Source organism: Carassius gibelio, chromosome A8 (assembly GCF_023724105.1).
Source record: "Carassius gibelio isolate Cgi1373 ecotype wild population from Czech Republic chromosome A8, carGib1.2-hapl.c, whole genome shotgun sequence".
Lineage (NCBI taxonomy): Eukaryota > Metazoa > Chordata > Actinopteri > Cypriniformes > Cyprinidae > Carassius > Carassius gibelio.
In genome coordinates this window covers 26,930,558-26,947,750 of record NC_068378.1, presented here as the reverse complement: position 1 = coordinate 26,947,750, position 17,193 = coordinate 26,930,558, and the positions used below count along the sequence as shown (strand labels likewise).

The window sequence follows — 17,193 nt, the reverse complement described above, 5'->3', positions numbered from 1 at the left end:
AAAGGAAATGCTAAATTTACTTTTCACCAGAGAACATAACTTTGGACCACTCAGCAGAAGTCCAGTCCTTTTCGAAACGAGATGCTTCTGATGCTGTCTGTTGTTCAAGAGTGGCTTGACAAGGAACGCGACAGCTGAAACCCATGTCTTTCATACGTCTGTGTGTAGTGGTTCTTGAAGCACTGACTCCAGCTGCAGTCTACCCTTTGTGAATCTCCCCCACTTTTTTGAATGGGTTTTGTTTCACAATCCTCTCTAGGGTGCGGTAATCCCTATTGTTTGTACACTTCTTTTTTTTTTTCCCCAATCACATATTTTCCTTCCCTTCTCCTGTCTATTAATGTAGTTGGATACAGAGCACTGTGAACAGCCAGTCTCTTTTGCAATGACCTTTTGGGTCTTGCCCTCCTTGTGCAAGGTGTCAATGGTCATCTTTTGGTCTTCCCCATGATTGTGTAGCCGGCAAAACTAGACTGAGAGACAATTTTAAAAAGGGCCTTTGCAGGTGTTTTGTGTAAATTGCTAATTAGAGTGTGGTAGATATTCTAGTTATATGACCAGCACCTGTACAGGTTAAGTTGTTGGTTTGTAGTGGTATTAGCGGAGAGAATAAAGAGCACGGACACCCAAAAGCAGTTGAAATGTGAGTTCCTTTTTATTTGAGGGAAGGAGGAACTGAGCAAGACTGGCTACTTCACTGACCGCTTCCCTGGCCCAAGCCGCTTCCCTGACCCGATCCAGCGCCGCTTCCCTGGCCGCTTCCCTGGCCCTGTCCAGCGCCGCTTCCCTGGCCCTGTCCAGCGCCGCTTCCCTGGCCCTGTCCAGCGCCGCTTCCCTGGCCCTGTCCAGCGCCGCTTCCCTGGCCGCTTCCCTGGCCCTGTCCAGCGCCGCTTCCCTGGCCCTGTCCAGCGCCGCTTCCCTGGCCGCTTCCCTGGCCCTGTCCAGCGCCGCTTCCCTGGCCCTGTCCAGCGCCGCTTCCCTGGCCCTGTCCAGCGCCGCTTCCCTGGCCCTGTCCAGCGCCGCTTCCCTGGCCGCTTCCCTGGCCGCTTCCCTGGCCCTGTCCAGCGCCGCTTCCCTGGCCCTGTCCAGCGCCGCTTCCCTGGCCCTGTCCAGCGCCGCTTCCCTGGCCCTGTCCAGCGCCGCTTCCCTGGCCCTGTCCAGCGCCGCTTCCCTGGCCGCTTCCCTGACCAGCGCCGCTTCCCTGACCCTGTCCAGTGACCCTTCCCTGGCCGCTTCCCTGACCCTGTCCAGAGCCACTTCCCTTGCCTCTTCCCTGACCAGACCCACTTCCCTTGCCAGACCCACTTCCCTGGCCGATGCCCTGACCAGACCCACTTCCCTGGCCGATGCCCTGACCACTTCCCTGACCGCTTCCTTGACCCTGGCCAAAGCCGCTTCCCTGGCCCTGGCCGAATCCACTACCCTGGCCAAAGCCGCTTCCCTGGCCCTGGCCGAATCCACTACCCTGGCCAAAGCCGCTTCCCTGGCCCTGGCCGAATCCACTACCCTGGCCAAAGCCGCTTCCCTGGCCCTGGCCGAATCCACTACCCTGGCCAAAGCCGCTTCCTTGACCGAAGCCGCTTCCCTGGCCCTGACCGAAGCCACTACCCTGACCAAAGCCGCTTCCTTGACCGAAGCCACTTCCCTGGCCAAAGCCACTTCCTTGACCCTGGCCAAAACCACTTCCCTGGCCCTGACCGAAGCCACTACCCTGGCCAAAGCCACTTCCTTGACCCTGGCCAAAACCGCTTCCCTGGCCCTGACCGAAGCCACTACCCTGGCCAAAGCCACTTCCTTGACCCTGGCCAAAACCACTTCCCTGGCCCTGACCGAAGCCACTACCCTGGCCAAAGCCACTTCCTTGACCGAAGCCGCTTCCCTGGCCCTGACCGAAGCCACTACCCTGGCCAAAGCCACTTCCTTGACCGAAGCCGCTTCCCTGGCCCTGACCGAAGCCACTACCCTGGCCAAAGCCACTTCCTTGACCGAAGCCGCTTCCCTGGCCCTGACCGAAGCCACTACCCTGGCCAAAGCCACTTCCTTGACCGAAGCCGCTTCCCTGGCCCAAGCCGCTTCCTTGACCCTGGCCACTCGCTTGACCCTGGCCGCTTGGTTCGCCGCATGCACGGCCACTGGCGCTTGGGCAACACTTCTGTGTGGCAGGACACTGACCATCATGGACACAGCTTTCAGCAGACAGTGGAATGTTCTTTGGGTCGGGACATTGACCTGGTTTCACTGTATGGACACAGATAGTCAGCTTTAGTTTGTACATAGACTAACTGCCACATCAATATTCAGCACAAAACAGCAACTTCTACCTACAAAAAAAGGCTTTCGTCCAAGTATTATGCTGGTTTATTTTGTAAAGCCACCAAGTGTTTAAAAGCAGGGTTCAATATTTACACCTACTTTAAACAAGAATAAGAGGCAAAGTTTATTTTTCCATTAACTGACCAAAACAATAACAAATACCTGTATATGGAGCTGTACAGTAATTTCCAGAGCCATTGCTGCAGCACTTCTCATTGTTGGGACAGTTGGAGTCACTCTTACAGGAACTGCTACATGATACATTTCCAGATGATTGAGGTGGACACTTTCCTGGCTTTACTGTTATACAGACACATGACAAGAGTCATTGAATGCAAAATATTTACATTTACTCAGTTACAAAACCCTTCAGTCTCTGCGTAACCTGAATACAATGCATTATGGATTTAAAAGGGTTCCATCAATTTGTGCTACAGTCGGATCTTGCAACCTCCCATTAAAAACAGTGAGGAACAATTAGTCAAAGTACTAGAAGTTATGACTGTGTACACATACCACAAACCTAAACAAAAGTGTAGATGCATTAAATGTTCCGGTTCAGCTTAAGCAATGACACAATATTGGTGTTAAGGACCTTTTAAAACCTATTCATGCAGTCAGAGACTGAGCATCACAAATTTCTACATTTCTTTAGACCATGTAATGAAGTAACAAGATCTTCTCACCGGTTGTTTTTCCAGCATCTGTTATACTCAAATATCCGAACAGACACAATAAAACAATCATCAAGCAACACACACGAGCAGTCATCCTCCCGACCTGTGCTCTCACAATGATCTCTGCTGGAAAAAGCACTGAACTGGTGTGTCTTCAAGAGCTTCAACAAAGCACAGAAAACTAAAACAAATAAACGTGTTGCTGTAACATCAGCCACTGTAAATGGGTTTTTAAAGATCCAAGGAGATCAGGTCAACTCCAACCCTGATCAAACTCACCTGCTTGTAGCTTTCCAGTAATCTGAAAGAAAGACCTGGATTAGCTTGTTCAGGTGTGTTTGATTGGGGTTGGATGAGATGAACGCTGCGTTCAAACCATGTCATAATAATTAAATTAGCCTAATTACGAGAGGATTGTGCATTTCTGTGGCGACACTACCAACTGCGAAATTATTGACTTCAAAAAAAAAACAGGCCCACCTCACAAACTGTCTCTGTTTAATATTCTATTCTGCAAGTTTAGGTTGTTCCATCCCAATAAGATGTTTATATTAACAAATATAAAACATGACTCGGCATTCAGATTTTCAATTTTTTGAGACAGGGTTGCTGGATTTGCCTACAGCCAGCAGCAGACCCGGAGCTGCTGCTTTATGTGTAGGAGTATGATTCATTTGATCATGCAATAATTTATTGGCTGCTTCAGAACTCATTAACTGTGACTCCAAGTCAGATTGTCTGTGTGATAGCGTGGTAGAGTTAAATTTAGGTTTGATTTTCACTGGACATTGTCAATAATGTACCAGTGGGCCCTGTTTGAAATTGTTTAATGTTGAAATTGTTTAATGTGTTTAATTGTTTAATGCATAGTCTTCACTGTAAAATAAAATATACAAACCAATATTTAGACACCTTCAACATGTCTCACATTGTCACAGTTTGCTATGATTTAGAAATTGTTAATAAAATATGACAAGAACTCTGTGTTAGAAAACAAATTCATCTTGATGATGTCAACTAACTTCGATAGAAAGGTATGTAACGGATTACAATCAACCAAAACTTCAGACAACTGTTAGTTTGACAATATTTACACAACTATTAATACTGAAAAGATTGCATTAGCAATGAAAAGAAACGCGTAAGCAAAACATGGTCACGTCAAAGTGTCTGAATAATTTTTGGCCCTGAAATTTTTTTTTTTTCAATTTCACTGGTAGTCTACAGTATGAAGAACTTCTGGGTATAATATGACACCGTTCATTAAATAAATTAACTATAGTGTCCTGCACCTAGTAAAACAATATAAACAATTATATCTGGTGTCTGAAATTTTTTTAGTTTGACTGTGCATTAATTCTTGTTAAAACTACAAAGTAATTCAGTCAAGAGCACAGAGTGATATCTTTCTTTTATTTTCTTGGATGAACATTAAAGACACTGACAGCAGAGCTAGTAAATTAGGCGCGGTCACTTTAAGAGACAATGCATCTGTTATAATGATACACATCTGATATCTTTCTCAACTGCTTACTTTCACTTAAGACATAACTAACATTTTTTTCGAACACACTTTCCAAGACTGGTATTTTGACATATTTTGTATGTATTTGTCGGTACAAGAGAGTGTTTAAACACTTTGAGACACGTCTCTGCGTGTGCCCTGACTTGACTTGACTTGACTTGACTTGACTTGACTCACCAACATCAGGTACATATATTAATACCAACAAGGCACAAATGGCAAAAACTACTTATACCAAACAATGATGGACACATGACATGAACCAACCAATGAAAAACTAAACACATTACTAAAGCAACCAATGAACAGACAGAACTGATAATCACATGACAAGACAATAACCAATGAGAACATGAAACATAAACAAGGCAGAGATACATGAGGGCAAGGGAAGCATGACACAAACAGCAACAAAATAAAAGACATGAAAACATGAACATGACAAAACCCACATAACATTTTGTTACATTATAATCCTCTACATCCGCTATGTTCTCAGGCAATTTGCTAATACCTAGGACATCAAAATCAGTGTGAAAGTGCAAAATCTAGCGACCAGGGAACAATTGCAGGAACACTTTACCCCTGTAATTGCCGGAATGGCAGTGTGAAAGGGGCTTTAGGTAAACCAGAACTGGGAATACTTCCCATAACAAACTGATGTACTTGCTACATCATTAGAAGAATGGCATCTACGCTAATATTAGTCTGTTTCTCTCTTGTTCCGAGGTCACCGTAGCCACCAGATCCAGTCTGTGTCCAGATCAGAGGATCACTGCAGTCACCCGGATCCAGTACGTATCCAGACCAGATGGTGGATCAGCACCTAGAAAGGACCTCTACTTCCCTGAAAGACAGCGGAGACCAGGACAACTAGAGCCCAGATACAGATCCCCTGTAAAGACCTTGTCTCAGAGGAGCACCAGGACAAGACCACAGGAAACAGATGATTCTTCTGCACAATCTGACTTTGCTGCAGTCTGGAATTGAACTACTGGTTTCGTCTGGTCAGAGGAGAACTGGCCCCCCAACTGAGCCTGGTTTCTCCCAAGGTTTTTTCCTCCATTCTGTCACCGATGGAGTTTCGGTTCCTTGCCGCTGTCGCCTCTGGCTTGCTTAGTTGGGGTCACTACATTTACATAGATATCGTTGACTTGATTTCAAATAAATGCACAGACACTATTTAAACTGAAGATGACATCACTGAATTCAATGATGAACTGCTTTTAACTGTCATTTTGCATTATTGACACACTGTTTTCCTAATGAAAGTTGTTCAGTTGCTTTGACACAAGCTGTTTGTTTAAAGTGCTATATAAATAAAGGTGACCTTACTTGACTGGTCCATAATATACTTTTGACCTGTATCATTTGATAAAATATTTCTATATTTATTAGGAATATTGTAGTCGAAACCAGCTCATTCAAGTCCGAGTCAAGACAGAAACCAGAGAGATCTTCAAGAGCATGTAAAATGTTTGGTGGAAACAATAAAATTGGCACCATACTCAGTATATTAAATATAACATGGCATGTACACTGTATTTTATTTACTTGATATAGGTTTAAATAATATTATCAGTTAAGGGTAAAAATGCCACATATCACAGAATGTTTTTTTTTTTTTTTTTTAAGAGTTTTACTGCACACAAACTATTTGTGGCTATTATATGCAAACTGAATAATAGATGATGTAACACGGTTTAAAAAGTTAGTGTTAAGTTCATTAGACATTCTGATCTGAGTCCTGCTGCCTCTGCACTAACGTTACGCTAACATCTCACATCACAAGAAAATCCCCAATCATTGAACGTGTCGATCATATATCAATTTAAAGAAATATTAACATACAGTAATAGTCATGAGATATTTTGATTGGGACTCAAGCGGCCTCTGGAATAAGTCCAATTCCTAATATGTTCAAGTCTGAGTCAATACAGAGTCAAAATGCACACGAGTTGTGTCAAGTATTTATGCACAGTGGTAATATTTGTATAATTTATTCAGAATTTGAAGTTAAAATAAGAATAAATTGTACAGTGCACAATGTAAACAAACTTAATATTGTTTTATTTGTGAAAGGTGATAGTGTTTTTGGAGAATTTTTGGTGTTTGGTTCAAGACATAACTGTATAAAACAAATGCTTTTTGTAATGTAGCACGAAGATCAAATCAGGGTCCCTAGTGTAACACCTCGCTCCCTGGTCCTCATTGCAATACCTCGCACTTGCTCCGAGTGAGCCTAGAACCCGGGTCTCTGGTATGGGAGGCGGACATACTAACAAGGAGGCTACATTACTGCAGCCACTAGTATCTGTCGCCAATGTGTCTCCTGAGATTGGGGAGTGAGGTTTACCTGCACAGCACCTACTCACTGACCACAGATACACTCACCCCCCTAAACCTCACTCCCATCCGGGTCACGGCACCAACGTAACCCCTCTCCCCCGGGTCCTCTCCACCACACCTTGCACTAAGTGGGCCTCGAATCTGGATCGGCGACATGGGAAGCGTGTCATTTGTGCAGCCCTTGTTTGTTGATCAAACAGGAAATTAGGCCTCCATATGTATTCAGAGTACTGCCAATACCATTTAGAACCAGTGGAATAATGTGCTGCAGTTAGAGCAGAGTTACATTCTGGAGAGAAAAAAAAAACCCCCACATGATTCTGTTGGTGAATGCAAGGACCAGTCAGGAGGTGTTCAGATGGGTCACCCACACGCTCCCTGAATTCTCTGGCAAGTTTTCCTCATCAGAAACAAAGTGAAGATATGTCAAACTGTAAAATAATTTAGAGGTTATGGGCGTTTGAGTGTGCTTGAACTAGAGACTGAAGTTAATGTGTTCTTTGCTAGCTTTTGTTCAAAATGTTACAAGTAGGTTAAGATGAAACTTTAAACCGTGTCTCCTAAAACAAAAAGGTGCACCCCCCCCCCCATTACTGTGGTCTAGAACCACCACTGTCAGGGAGAGGACTACACAGAGCACTGATGCCCATAGGCAGTTAAAAATATATACAATAAACAATCAAATAACACCAAGTCCAAGCACTTTTATTTTTGAGGGAAAGGAGTGCAATAATTTTAAATCCACTTTAAACAAAAGGGAAAATGCCATAAGAATTGAAAGATCTCCAGTAGGTGTCATCCAAAATTCCTATGAAAGTTCAAAGACTGTTTCCCTGACTGATCACTTCAGTGACCACTTCCCTGGCCTTGACCGATCTCCTGGCCAAATCCACTCCCTTCCCTGGCCAAATCCAGAGCCGCTTCCCTGGACAAATCCACTTCCCTGGACCTGACCAAAGCCGCTTCCCTGGCCAAATCCAGAGCCGCTTCCCTGGCCAAATCCACTTCCCTGGCCCTGACCAAAGCCGCTTCCCTGGCCAAATCCAGAGCCGCTTCCCTGGCCAAATCCACTTCCCTGGCCCTGACCAAAGCCGCTTCCCTGGCCAAATCCAGAGCCACTTCCCTGGCCCTGACCGCTCCCCTGACCAAAGCCGCTCCCCTGACCAAAGCCGCTCCCCTGACCCTGACCGCTCCCCTGACCAAAGCCGCTTCCCTGACCAAATCCAGAGCCGCTCCCCTGACCAAAGCCACTTCCCTGGCCCTGACCGCTCCCCTGACCAAAGCCGCTCCCCTGACCGCTCCCCTGACCAAAGCCGCTTCCCTGACCAAATCCAGAGCCGCTCCCCTGACCAAAGCCACTTCCCTGGCCCTGACCACTCCCCTGACCAAAGCCGCTCCCCTGACCAAAGCCGCTTCCCTGACCCTGACCGCTCCCCTGACCAAAGCCGCTTCCCTGACCAAATCCAGAGCCGCTCCCCTGACCAAAGCCACTTCCCTGGCCCTGACCGCTCCCCTGACCAAAGCCGCTCCCTTGACCAAAGCCGCTCCCCTGACCAAAGCCGCTTCCCTGACCAAATCCAGAGCCACTTCCCTGGCCCTGACCACCCCCCTGACCAAAGCCGCTTCCCTGGCCAAATCCACTTCCCTGGCCCTGACCAAAGCCGCTTCCCTGGCCAAATCCACTTCCCTGGCCCTGACCAAAGCCGCTTCCCTGGCCAAATCCACTTCCCTGGCCCTGACCAAAGCCGCTTCCCTGGCCCTGACCGCTCCCCTGACCAAATCCAGAACCGCTTCCCTGGCCCTGACCAAAGCCGCTTCCCTGGCCAAATCCAGAGCCGCTTCCCTGGCCCTGACCGCTCCCCTGGCCAAATCCACTTCCCTGGCCCTGACCAAAGCCGTTGCCCTGGCCCTGACCGCTCCCCTGACCAAATCCAGTGCCACTTCCCTGGCCCTGACCACTTCCCTGGCCCTGACCGCTCCCCTGACCAGAGCCAAAGCCGCTCCCCTGACCAGAGCCAGTGCCACTTCCCTGGCCCTGACCACTTCCCTGGCCCTGACCGCTCCCCTGACCAGAGCCAAAGCCGCTCCCCTGACCAAAGCCAGTGCCACTTCCCTGTCCCTGACCACTTCCCTGGCCCTGACCAGAGCCAAAGCCGCTCCCCTGACCAAATCCAGTGCCACTTCCCTGGCCCTGACCACTTCCCTGGCCCTGACCACTTCCCTGGCCCTGACCACTTCCCTGGCCCTGACCGCTCCCCTGACCAGAGCCAAAGCCGCTCCCCTGACCAGAGCCAGTGCCACTTCCCTGGCCCTGACCACTTCCCTGGCCCTGACCGCTCCCCTGACCAGAGCCAAAGCCGCTCCCCTGACCAAAGCCAGTGCCACTTCCCTGTCCCTGACCACTTCCCTGGCCCTGACCGCTCCCCTGACCAGAGCCACTCCCCTGGCCACCTGGTTCACTGCAAGCACGTCCACTGGTGGTTGGGCAACATTTCTGTGTGGAAGGACATTGGCCATCATGGTCACAGCTTTCAGCAGACAGTGGAATGTTCTTTGGTTCGGGACATTGACCTGGTTTCACTGCATGGACACAGATAGTCAGCTTTAGTTTGGACGTAGACTACATGCCACATCAATATACAGCACAAAGAGCATGTTTTACCTACAAAAAAAAAAAAAAAAATTATATTCCAAGTATACATTTTTTTAAAACCATCCTGTGATGGAAACAACAGGGTTCAAGTCACACCTACTTGTATGAAAAAAAAAAAACCAAATTGGTTCTCATTACCAGCTGACCAAACTAATAACATACCCATATATGGAGCTGTACAGTAATTTCCACAGCCATTGCTGCAGCACTTCTCATTGTTGGGACAGTTGGAGTCATTCTCACAGGAACTACTACACGATTTATTTCCAGATGATTGGGGTGGACACTTTCCTGGCTTTGCTGTTATACAGACACATGACAAGACTCACTGAAAAAAAGACTTACATTCAATTACAAAACACTTCAGTCTCTGCATAACTTGAAATCAACACATTATGGGGGGTTTATTTTTAACTAGAAAAATCAGCGGCACCAGCACTTGGTTTATTTGTGCCATGGTCAGATTTTGAACCGTGGCTAGTACAATTAGTCAGTGAAAACTACAACTTGTAAAGTTATGATTAAAGTCCACGCCTACCACAAACCTACACTCTTGCATTAGAGGTTGTTCCGCATGAAAAAGGATACAATATTGAGGTTAATAACCTTTAAAAACTCATTCCTAATCCTGCATTCAAAGACTGAGCATCACTAATTTCTACATTTCTTTAGACCTTATAATTTCTTTATGAAGTAATAAGATCTTCTCACCTGTTGTTTTTCCAGCACCTGTTATACTCAAATATCCGAACAGACACAATAAAACAATCATCAAGCAACACACACGAGCAGTCATCCTCCCGACCTGTGCTCTCACAATGATCTCTGCTGGAAAAGGCACTGAACTGGTGTGTCTTAGAGAGCTGCCAACAAAGTGCAGAAAACTACAACGAATAAACGTGTTGCTGTAACATCAGCCACTGTAAATGGGTTTTTAAAGATACAAGGAGATCAGGTCAACTCCGAAGCTGATCAAACTCACCTGCTTGTAGCTTTCCAGTAATCTGAAAGAAAGACCTGGATTAGCTTGTTCAGGTGTGTTTGATTGGGGTTGGATGAGATGAACGCTGCGTTCAAACCATGTCATAATAATTAAATTAGCCTAATTACTAGAGCAGTGGTTCCCAACCTTTTTCAACTCCCGGCCCACACAACCAAACACATATGTTTGCGCGGCCCACTTCAAAAAAATTAACTGACCCCGCTATTGTTGGGTTAATAACTTAGTACTCAGAAGCTATATTTTAAACTATATTTATTAAATAAACTAGGGCTGTGCGATATGGACAAAAAAAAAAAACTATCGCGATTTTTTTGATCAATTTTGCAATTGTGCTTTTACAGTCATAAATGCATTCAGGATTAATTTGAAACATATTTCCAAAAGAAAACCAATCAGAGCTTTATCAAAAAGTTGTAACATCTCTAGAACAGACATAAGTCAAAATTATCACTATAGTGAATATGTAAAAAAAATGTATAGACTTGTGGCAAAAAAAATAAAAAATAAAAAAAATTCCTGTATACAGGGACTTTTTTTTCTTTTTTGCCATGCATTGTTCATAGATCTCATTAATTGTAGCGGTGCCTCAGGTGTTTGCAGTGTGTATACAGTATGTGTATGCGGTCAGCAGTGAGAGCGCATAAATATAACGCGAAAGCACATTAAAATAATGCACGAGTGCGAATCTCTCTGTTCGCAGCAGATTTCCTTTGCTCTGTCACAAAACCGGTCGAGCTTGCTCAGATACACGCTGCTTTTCGAGGAGAGAGTGTGCACACTTAAAACGTGTCTCCTCTCACTTAAACTGCATCCTGTTCACTAACAAATTCACTCTATGCTCATGTGTTAGACATGAATTGTTTTCGCACGTTTTTATTTCTAGCCTTTTACCGCAGTGAGAACGCTCTGATCCGTCAACATTGGCTCAGAAAAAAGGCGCATCACAGACAGTGTGTGAACCTGGAGTTAGGCATATGCGCACGCTCAAATCGTGATTTTAGGACGTTTTCTTTTAATCGCACAGCCCTAGAATGGACTGGAAATGAACAGAAAATAATTGGCGGCCCACCTGCAATACCACCGGGGCCGCGGACCACAGGTTGAAAACCACTGTACTAGAGCATTGTGCATTTCTCTGGCGACACTGACTACGTTTACAAGCTGTTAAAATTTGGGTTATGGTCGGGTTAAGGTCACTATTCGGGTTTCTGAAACATTCGGGATAACCCGTTTACATGCGTGAGCAGAGAGAGTTACTCCTGTATACATGGAATGTTTAATCAGTCGCCAATAACCCGATGTAAACGGCTACGCACGGTTAGCGTCTGGACGTACGGACAACATCAACTTGTTTACTTCCACTATACTGCACGCAGGGTTTTTTTATGCGCAGTCTCTACTCAAAAGACCAAGATTCCTTGCGAATAGAACATGTGCAGAACACACATTTTGATGGGGATATGCCGAAACGCGTTAACAAGACCAAATATTCGGGTTAGAAAAGGGGTACCCCAGGTATAATATCCCGGTTCCCTATCATAGGTCACTTCGATGCTGCGGTGACGTCACCACGTATGGGAACACCTCTGGTGTGACGAATGTCTGAAGCCCTATACCATCCCGCCAATCCTATTGGCCAAATGGCGCATAGCACCACCCTGCGCATGCGCACGCATGATATACCTGGGTGCAGCGCGCCATTTCGCTCAGATTTCATTCCTTCAGGAATAGCGAATCATCTGTGCCCTATCGTCTCGCGTTCTCCAGCGATCTCTTCGAGCAGTGTTAACTCCTCTTCGCGGACGCGATGAGTTTTCGAAAATGTAAGGAGCCATGTACCAGGTACATCACGGCGGGGGACACTCATGACAGGTGCGTAGTATGTCTTGGTTTACATCACGCACAGGCGGCGCTTAGCGGCCTTTCTTCCTGTCCCCATTGTGATGGCCTGCGGCTCAGAGTACTGCGCTCCAGGGTGGAAGTATTCTCTAATGTCGCCCTCGAGTCTAACCCCCGTCAGGTCACCTCTGCGACTGCCGAGGCACCGCACGAGGCGAGGGCCTGGGGTGACACGTGCGACATGGATTTTGTGGACAGCGCAGCGCTGGAATATTCTCCACATTGCTCGCTCTCCCCTACCCTGCTGCAGAATAAAACTTATACTGAGCCCGTCGTCTTCTCTAATGAGGATTTACTTCCCACACCGGAGGCATGCGCCGCCATCTCCTTCGGTTGTGGACGCTATGACGACGATGTTTTATCCACCGCGGCCTCGGGGTCTGAGGACTTCGCGACTGACACTAGCCCTCTCCCTCCTAGCGGACAGGAGAGGCGTGTTTCCCCCTCCTACAGTGAGCTGTTGGATGTGGTTTCTCGTGCGGTGGGTAAATTGGGGCTAGACTGGGAGGTTGACAAGGCCGAGGCCCAACCTTCTTCCAAGCTGGACGACCGTTTTCTAACCAGTCGGACACCTACACAGCCCCGGAGGCCTTTGCCTTTTTTTCCCGGACCTCCACCAGGAGGTTTCGAGGTCCTGGAAACAGCCGTTTTCGGCGCGGATTACTAACGCCGCGGCCGCGGATTTCGCCACCGTTTCTGATATGGCGAACCATGGCTATACTATGATGCCCCCGGTGGAAGAGACTCTCGCCGAACACCTTGCGCCTAGTTCGGCCGCGGCTTGGAAGTCTCGCCCCCTTCTTCCTTCGAAGGCGTGTCGAGTCACGTCTAGTTTGGTGGGTAAATCCTACATGGCGGCTGGTCAGGCGGCTGCGTCGCTCCACTCTATGGCGGTCCTTCAGGCCTACCAAGCGGAGTTATTGAAGGAATTGGATGAAGGTGAGGGCATCACACCGGAGGCAGTTAAAGAACTGCGTAGAGCTACGGATTTGGCGCTACGCGCTACCAAGCATACCGCTCGTGCAGTGGGCCGTACTATGGCCGGTTTGATTTCGGTTGAGCGCCACCTCTGGCTTAATCTCACCGATATTAAGGAGAAGGATAAATCTTTCCTTATGGATGCCCCTGTCTCCAGGGATGGATTGTTCGGTGAGGCTGTCACGTCAGTAGTGGAGAAGTTCAGGGCAGCGAAACAGCAATCAGCCGCTTTCCGCCAGCTGATTCCCCGCAGACCCAGGGAGGTCGAACGCCGACAAGCGCCCGCGCGTTCTCGCTCAACCTCCTCTCACCGCCAGCGAGCAGCCTCTCGAGAGGAACCCACACCCATGGCGCCTCCTCGTAAGGACTGGGGCCCTAGGGTTTTTCCTCCGGCGCACCAGCGTCAACGTAAGCGATTGAACCTGACCTCGACGGCTAAAGCCTCTCGTTCTCGGGTGCCGAATAGCAGCTCCTGATCTTTTTGCTGCTTGCCAGGGACTGTGCCCTCCGCTAGAGAGCGCTGTCGGACCGCTTTCGCGCATCCCACACTCTCATTGCAGTCCCCATGCTCAAACATTGATTGTCTCGCCGCTAACAGCGCCTCGAGCAACATTGGATCGAGCTGTAATAATAGACGCTTCCTCAGACACTCTGCGCAATCCTGCTTTTGGAGTTCGAGGGACGACTCAAGGACCCTGCACAAACGGCCCGTTTATGACGGCTCGCACAGCCGCCGCTTTTTCGCTAGCGGCAGAGCCCGATGTTCCATCTGTTGGCCTAATTCCTGCCGTGGACACGTTTCAGGATTATACTCAACGGAACGCAACGACTCTGGCGCATACGCTTCCCCGGTGCACGAACACCACGGGTTTTTCGTGTCCGGTCGTTTTAACGCGTATGACGGCGTTGCAGGGAGCGGAAGTTTTGAAACCGCTAATATTGTTTCGGGCCGCGTGGGAACGCTTGCCCGGCATTCCTCAATGGGTGTTACGCACGGTTTGTCACGGATACACCATTCAGTTTCGGAAAGGCCCGCCTCCTTTCCGCGGAATTCTTCCCACTACGGTGAAGTCTACGGAAATGGCGGTGCTGCGACAAGAAATGTCAGCTCTGCTGAGCAAAGGGGCTATAGAAGAAGTACACCCCTCTCAGATGGAGACAGGTTTTTACAGCCGTTATTTCGTGGTACCGAAAAAAGACGGCGGGTTACGACCCATTCTGGATTTACGCCGTCTGAATCTTGCACTCAGACCGAGCAAATTCAAGATGTTGACGGTGAAATCTATTCTGTCTCAGATCCGACCAAGCGATTGGTTTATTACGATCGATCTGAAGGATGCGTATTTCCATATTCAGATCGTCAAGAGACACAGGAAGTTCCTCAGATTCGCTTTAGAGGGCAAAGCGTATCAGTACCGCGTTCTTCCCTTTGGCTTGGCTTTAGCGCCCCGTACTTTCTCAAAATGCATGGACGCAGCTCTGGCCCCGTTGCGGCTCCAGGGCGTTCGTGTGTTGAATTATTTGGACGATTGGCTGGTGCTAGCGCAATCGCGGACTCAAGCACACTCTCACCGAGATCTTGTGCTGAATCATTTAAACAGCCTGGGCTTACGAACAAATTTCAAGAAGAGTGTTTTAACTCCCTCTCAACGGATAACTTTTCTTGGAATAGATCTGGACTCTCGCGCGATGACAGCGAAGCTTTCTCTCCCGCGCGCTCAGTCGATTGCGTCATGCGTGCGGCACTTCAAAGCGGGTCGCACGGTGACAGTGAGATTGTGCCTCAGGCTCTTGGGTCTAATGGCAGCAGCATCCCCCGTGATTCGTCTGGGATTGCTTCAAATGCGCCCCTTTCAGTGGTGGACGAAAAGGCGGAATATTTCACCCCGTTGTCTCCCGCATCGCACGATTTCGGTGACACGGCGGTGTGTGATGTCGCTAAAAATTTGGATGTCAACCGAATTTCTCCTGTCTGGAGTTCGATTGGGAATTTATGCTTTCCGAGAGACTGTCACGACGGACGCGTCTTTGACTGGTTGGGGAGCTGTGTGTCGAGGGCGACCAGCCCACGGAGTGTGGACAGCGGCTCAGCGCGGCTGGCATATAAACAGACTGGAATTACTGGCAGTTTTTCTGGCTCTCCAGTATTTCGCGGATCTGCTGATCGGCCGTCATGTGCTGCTCAGATCAGACAACACAGCGGTTGTGTCTTATCTGAACCATCAAGGAGGATTACGCTCTCGCCCCCTGTGCAGGCTGGCGAGGCGTGTTCTTCTGTGGTCTCGGGACAAGTTTCTCTCGATCCGGGCCATTCATGTCCCCGGACGATTGAATTTCGGAGCGGACCTGCTATCCAGACAGGCTCTGGAACAGGGAGAATGGCGATTACACCCCCAGACGGTGGATCTTTTATGGCGGATATTCGGCAAAGCGAAAGTGGATTTATTTGCATCGAGCATGACTACGCATTGCCCGCTATGGTTCTCCCTACGCTCCCCATCGCCCCTGGGCGTGGATGCGTTAGCTCACAGCTGGCCCAGGACCAGTCTGTATGCTTTTCCTCCGATTCGTTTGATCCCAGCGGTATTATGCAGATTACGCCGGGACAGAGTGGAACAGCTGCTGCTGGTGGCTCCGCGATGGCACACGCAGCCGTGGTTTGCGGATCTGATCAGTCTGCTAGCGGGCTCTCCGTGGGAGATTCCCATCAGACAGGATTTATTATCACAAGCACAGGGGCTGATTTGGCACCCGAGGCCAGATCTGTGGAAACTGTGGGCGTGGCCATTGAGCGGAGTGCATTAGTATGTCCCGGTCTTTCTGTTGAAACTACTGAGACTATATTGAGTTCTAGAGCAGCTTCTACGAGACGCTTATATGCTTTCAAGTGGAGACTGTTTACAGCCTGGTGTGGCAATCATAATGTGGATCCAGTTTACTGCCCAGTGGCTTCAGTGCTGGAGTTCCTCCAGGAGCGTTTCTCGGATGGCGTTACACCAGCCACTTTAAAGGTTTACGTGGCAGCCATTTCAGCTTACCACGAATACATAGGCGGTGCCTCTGTGGGGCGTCATCCATTAGTTTCTCGTTTCATACAGGGTGCGCGACGGCTGAGGCCTTTCCGCCCTGTGCGAGTTCCTTCATGGGATTTATCCATTGTGTTGTTAGGTTTATCAGGGCATCCGTTTGAGCCCTTGGAGACCGTCTCAGATAAAATCCTGACACTGAAGACACTTCTTCTCATGGCTTTATCCTCCCTCAAGAGAGTTGGGGATTTACAGGCTCTTTCTGTTTCACCCTCATGCATGGAATTTGCACCAGGCTCTGTGAAGGTGCTGCTGCGGCCCAGGCCTAACTATGTTCCTAAGGTCGCATCTAACCCTTTTCGCTTTCAGCAAGTGGTCCTGGAAGCTTTTTCACCTGCTGAGGCCGGGTCTGGAGATCTAAGTCTTTGCCCTGTGAGAGCTTTAAAGACTTATGTGGATCGCACGGCCCCTTGGCGTGGATCTGACCAGCTGTTTGTCTGCTTTGGACATAAAAGTAAGGGCCATGCAGTTACAAAGCAGCGCATGTCCCATTGGCTGGTGGAGGCAATTTCTTTGGCCTATGAGGCGCGCGGACTCGCTTCGCCTTTAGGGGTTAAGGCTCATTCCACTCGAGCTGTAGCTTCTTCTCAAGCTTTTCTCAGTGGCTGTTCTATGGATGATATCTGTGCTGCGGCAGGATGGTCCTCACCGAGCACTTTTATCAAGTCCTACAGTCTGGATGTGAGGATGGCCCCTGGCTCCCGGGTTCT

General features: G+C 48.5%; 1 protein-coding gene across 6 annotated transcripts in view; it reads right to left on the bottom strand.

Moving 5' to 3' along the window:
• Positions 1 to 632: 632 nt before the first annotated feature.
• LOC128019091 (fibroin heavy chain) overlaps positions 633 to 17,193 on the bottom strand; it is a 36,208-nt gene continuing 19,647 nt past the window's right edge. Inside the window, exons 1-4 of one of the 6 annotated variants that reach the window (XM_052605091.1) lie at positions 10,323 to 10,487; positions 3,000 to 3,093; positions 2,476 to 2,613; positions 633 to 2,238 (exon numbers count right to left, since the gene is read on the bottom strand). In XM_052605091.1, the coding sequence (XP_052461051.1) occupies positions 695 to 2,238; positions 2,476 to 2,613; positions 3,000 to 3,084 (1,767 nt within the window). In that variant the 5' untranslated portion in view covers positions 3,085 to 3,093; positions 10,323 to 10,487 and the 3' untranslated portion in view covers positions 633 to 694. Of the gene's footprint in view, positions 2,239 to 2,475; positions 2,614 to 2,999; positions 3,094 to 9,679; positions 9,846 to 10,228; positions 10,488 to 17,193 lie in introns of those variants that run through there. The other 5 variants (XM_052605093.1, XM_052605092.1, XM_052605089.1 and 2 more) reach the window with 5 other exon arrangements.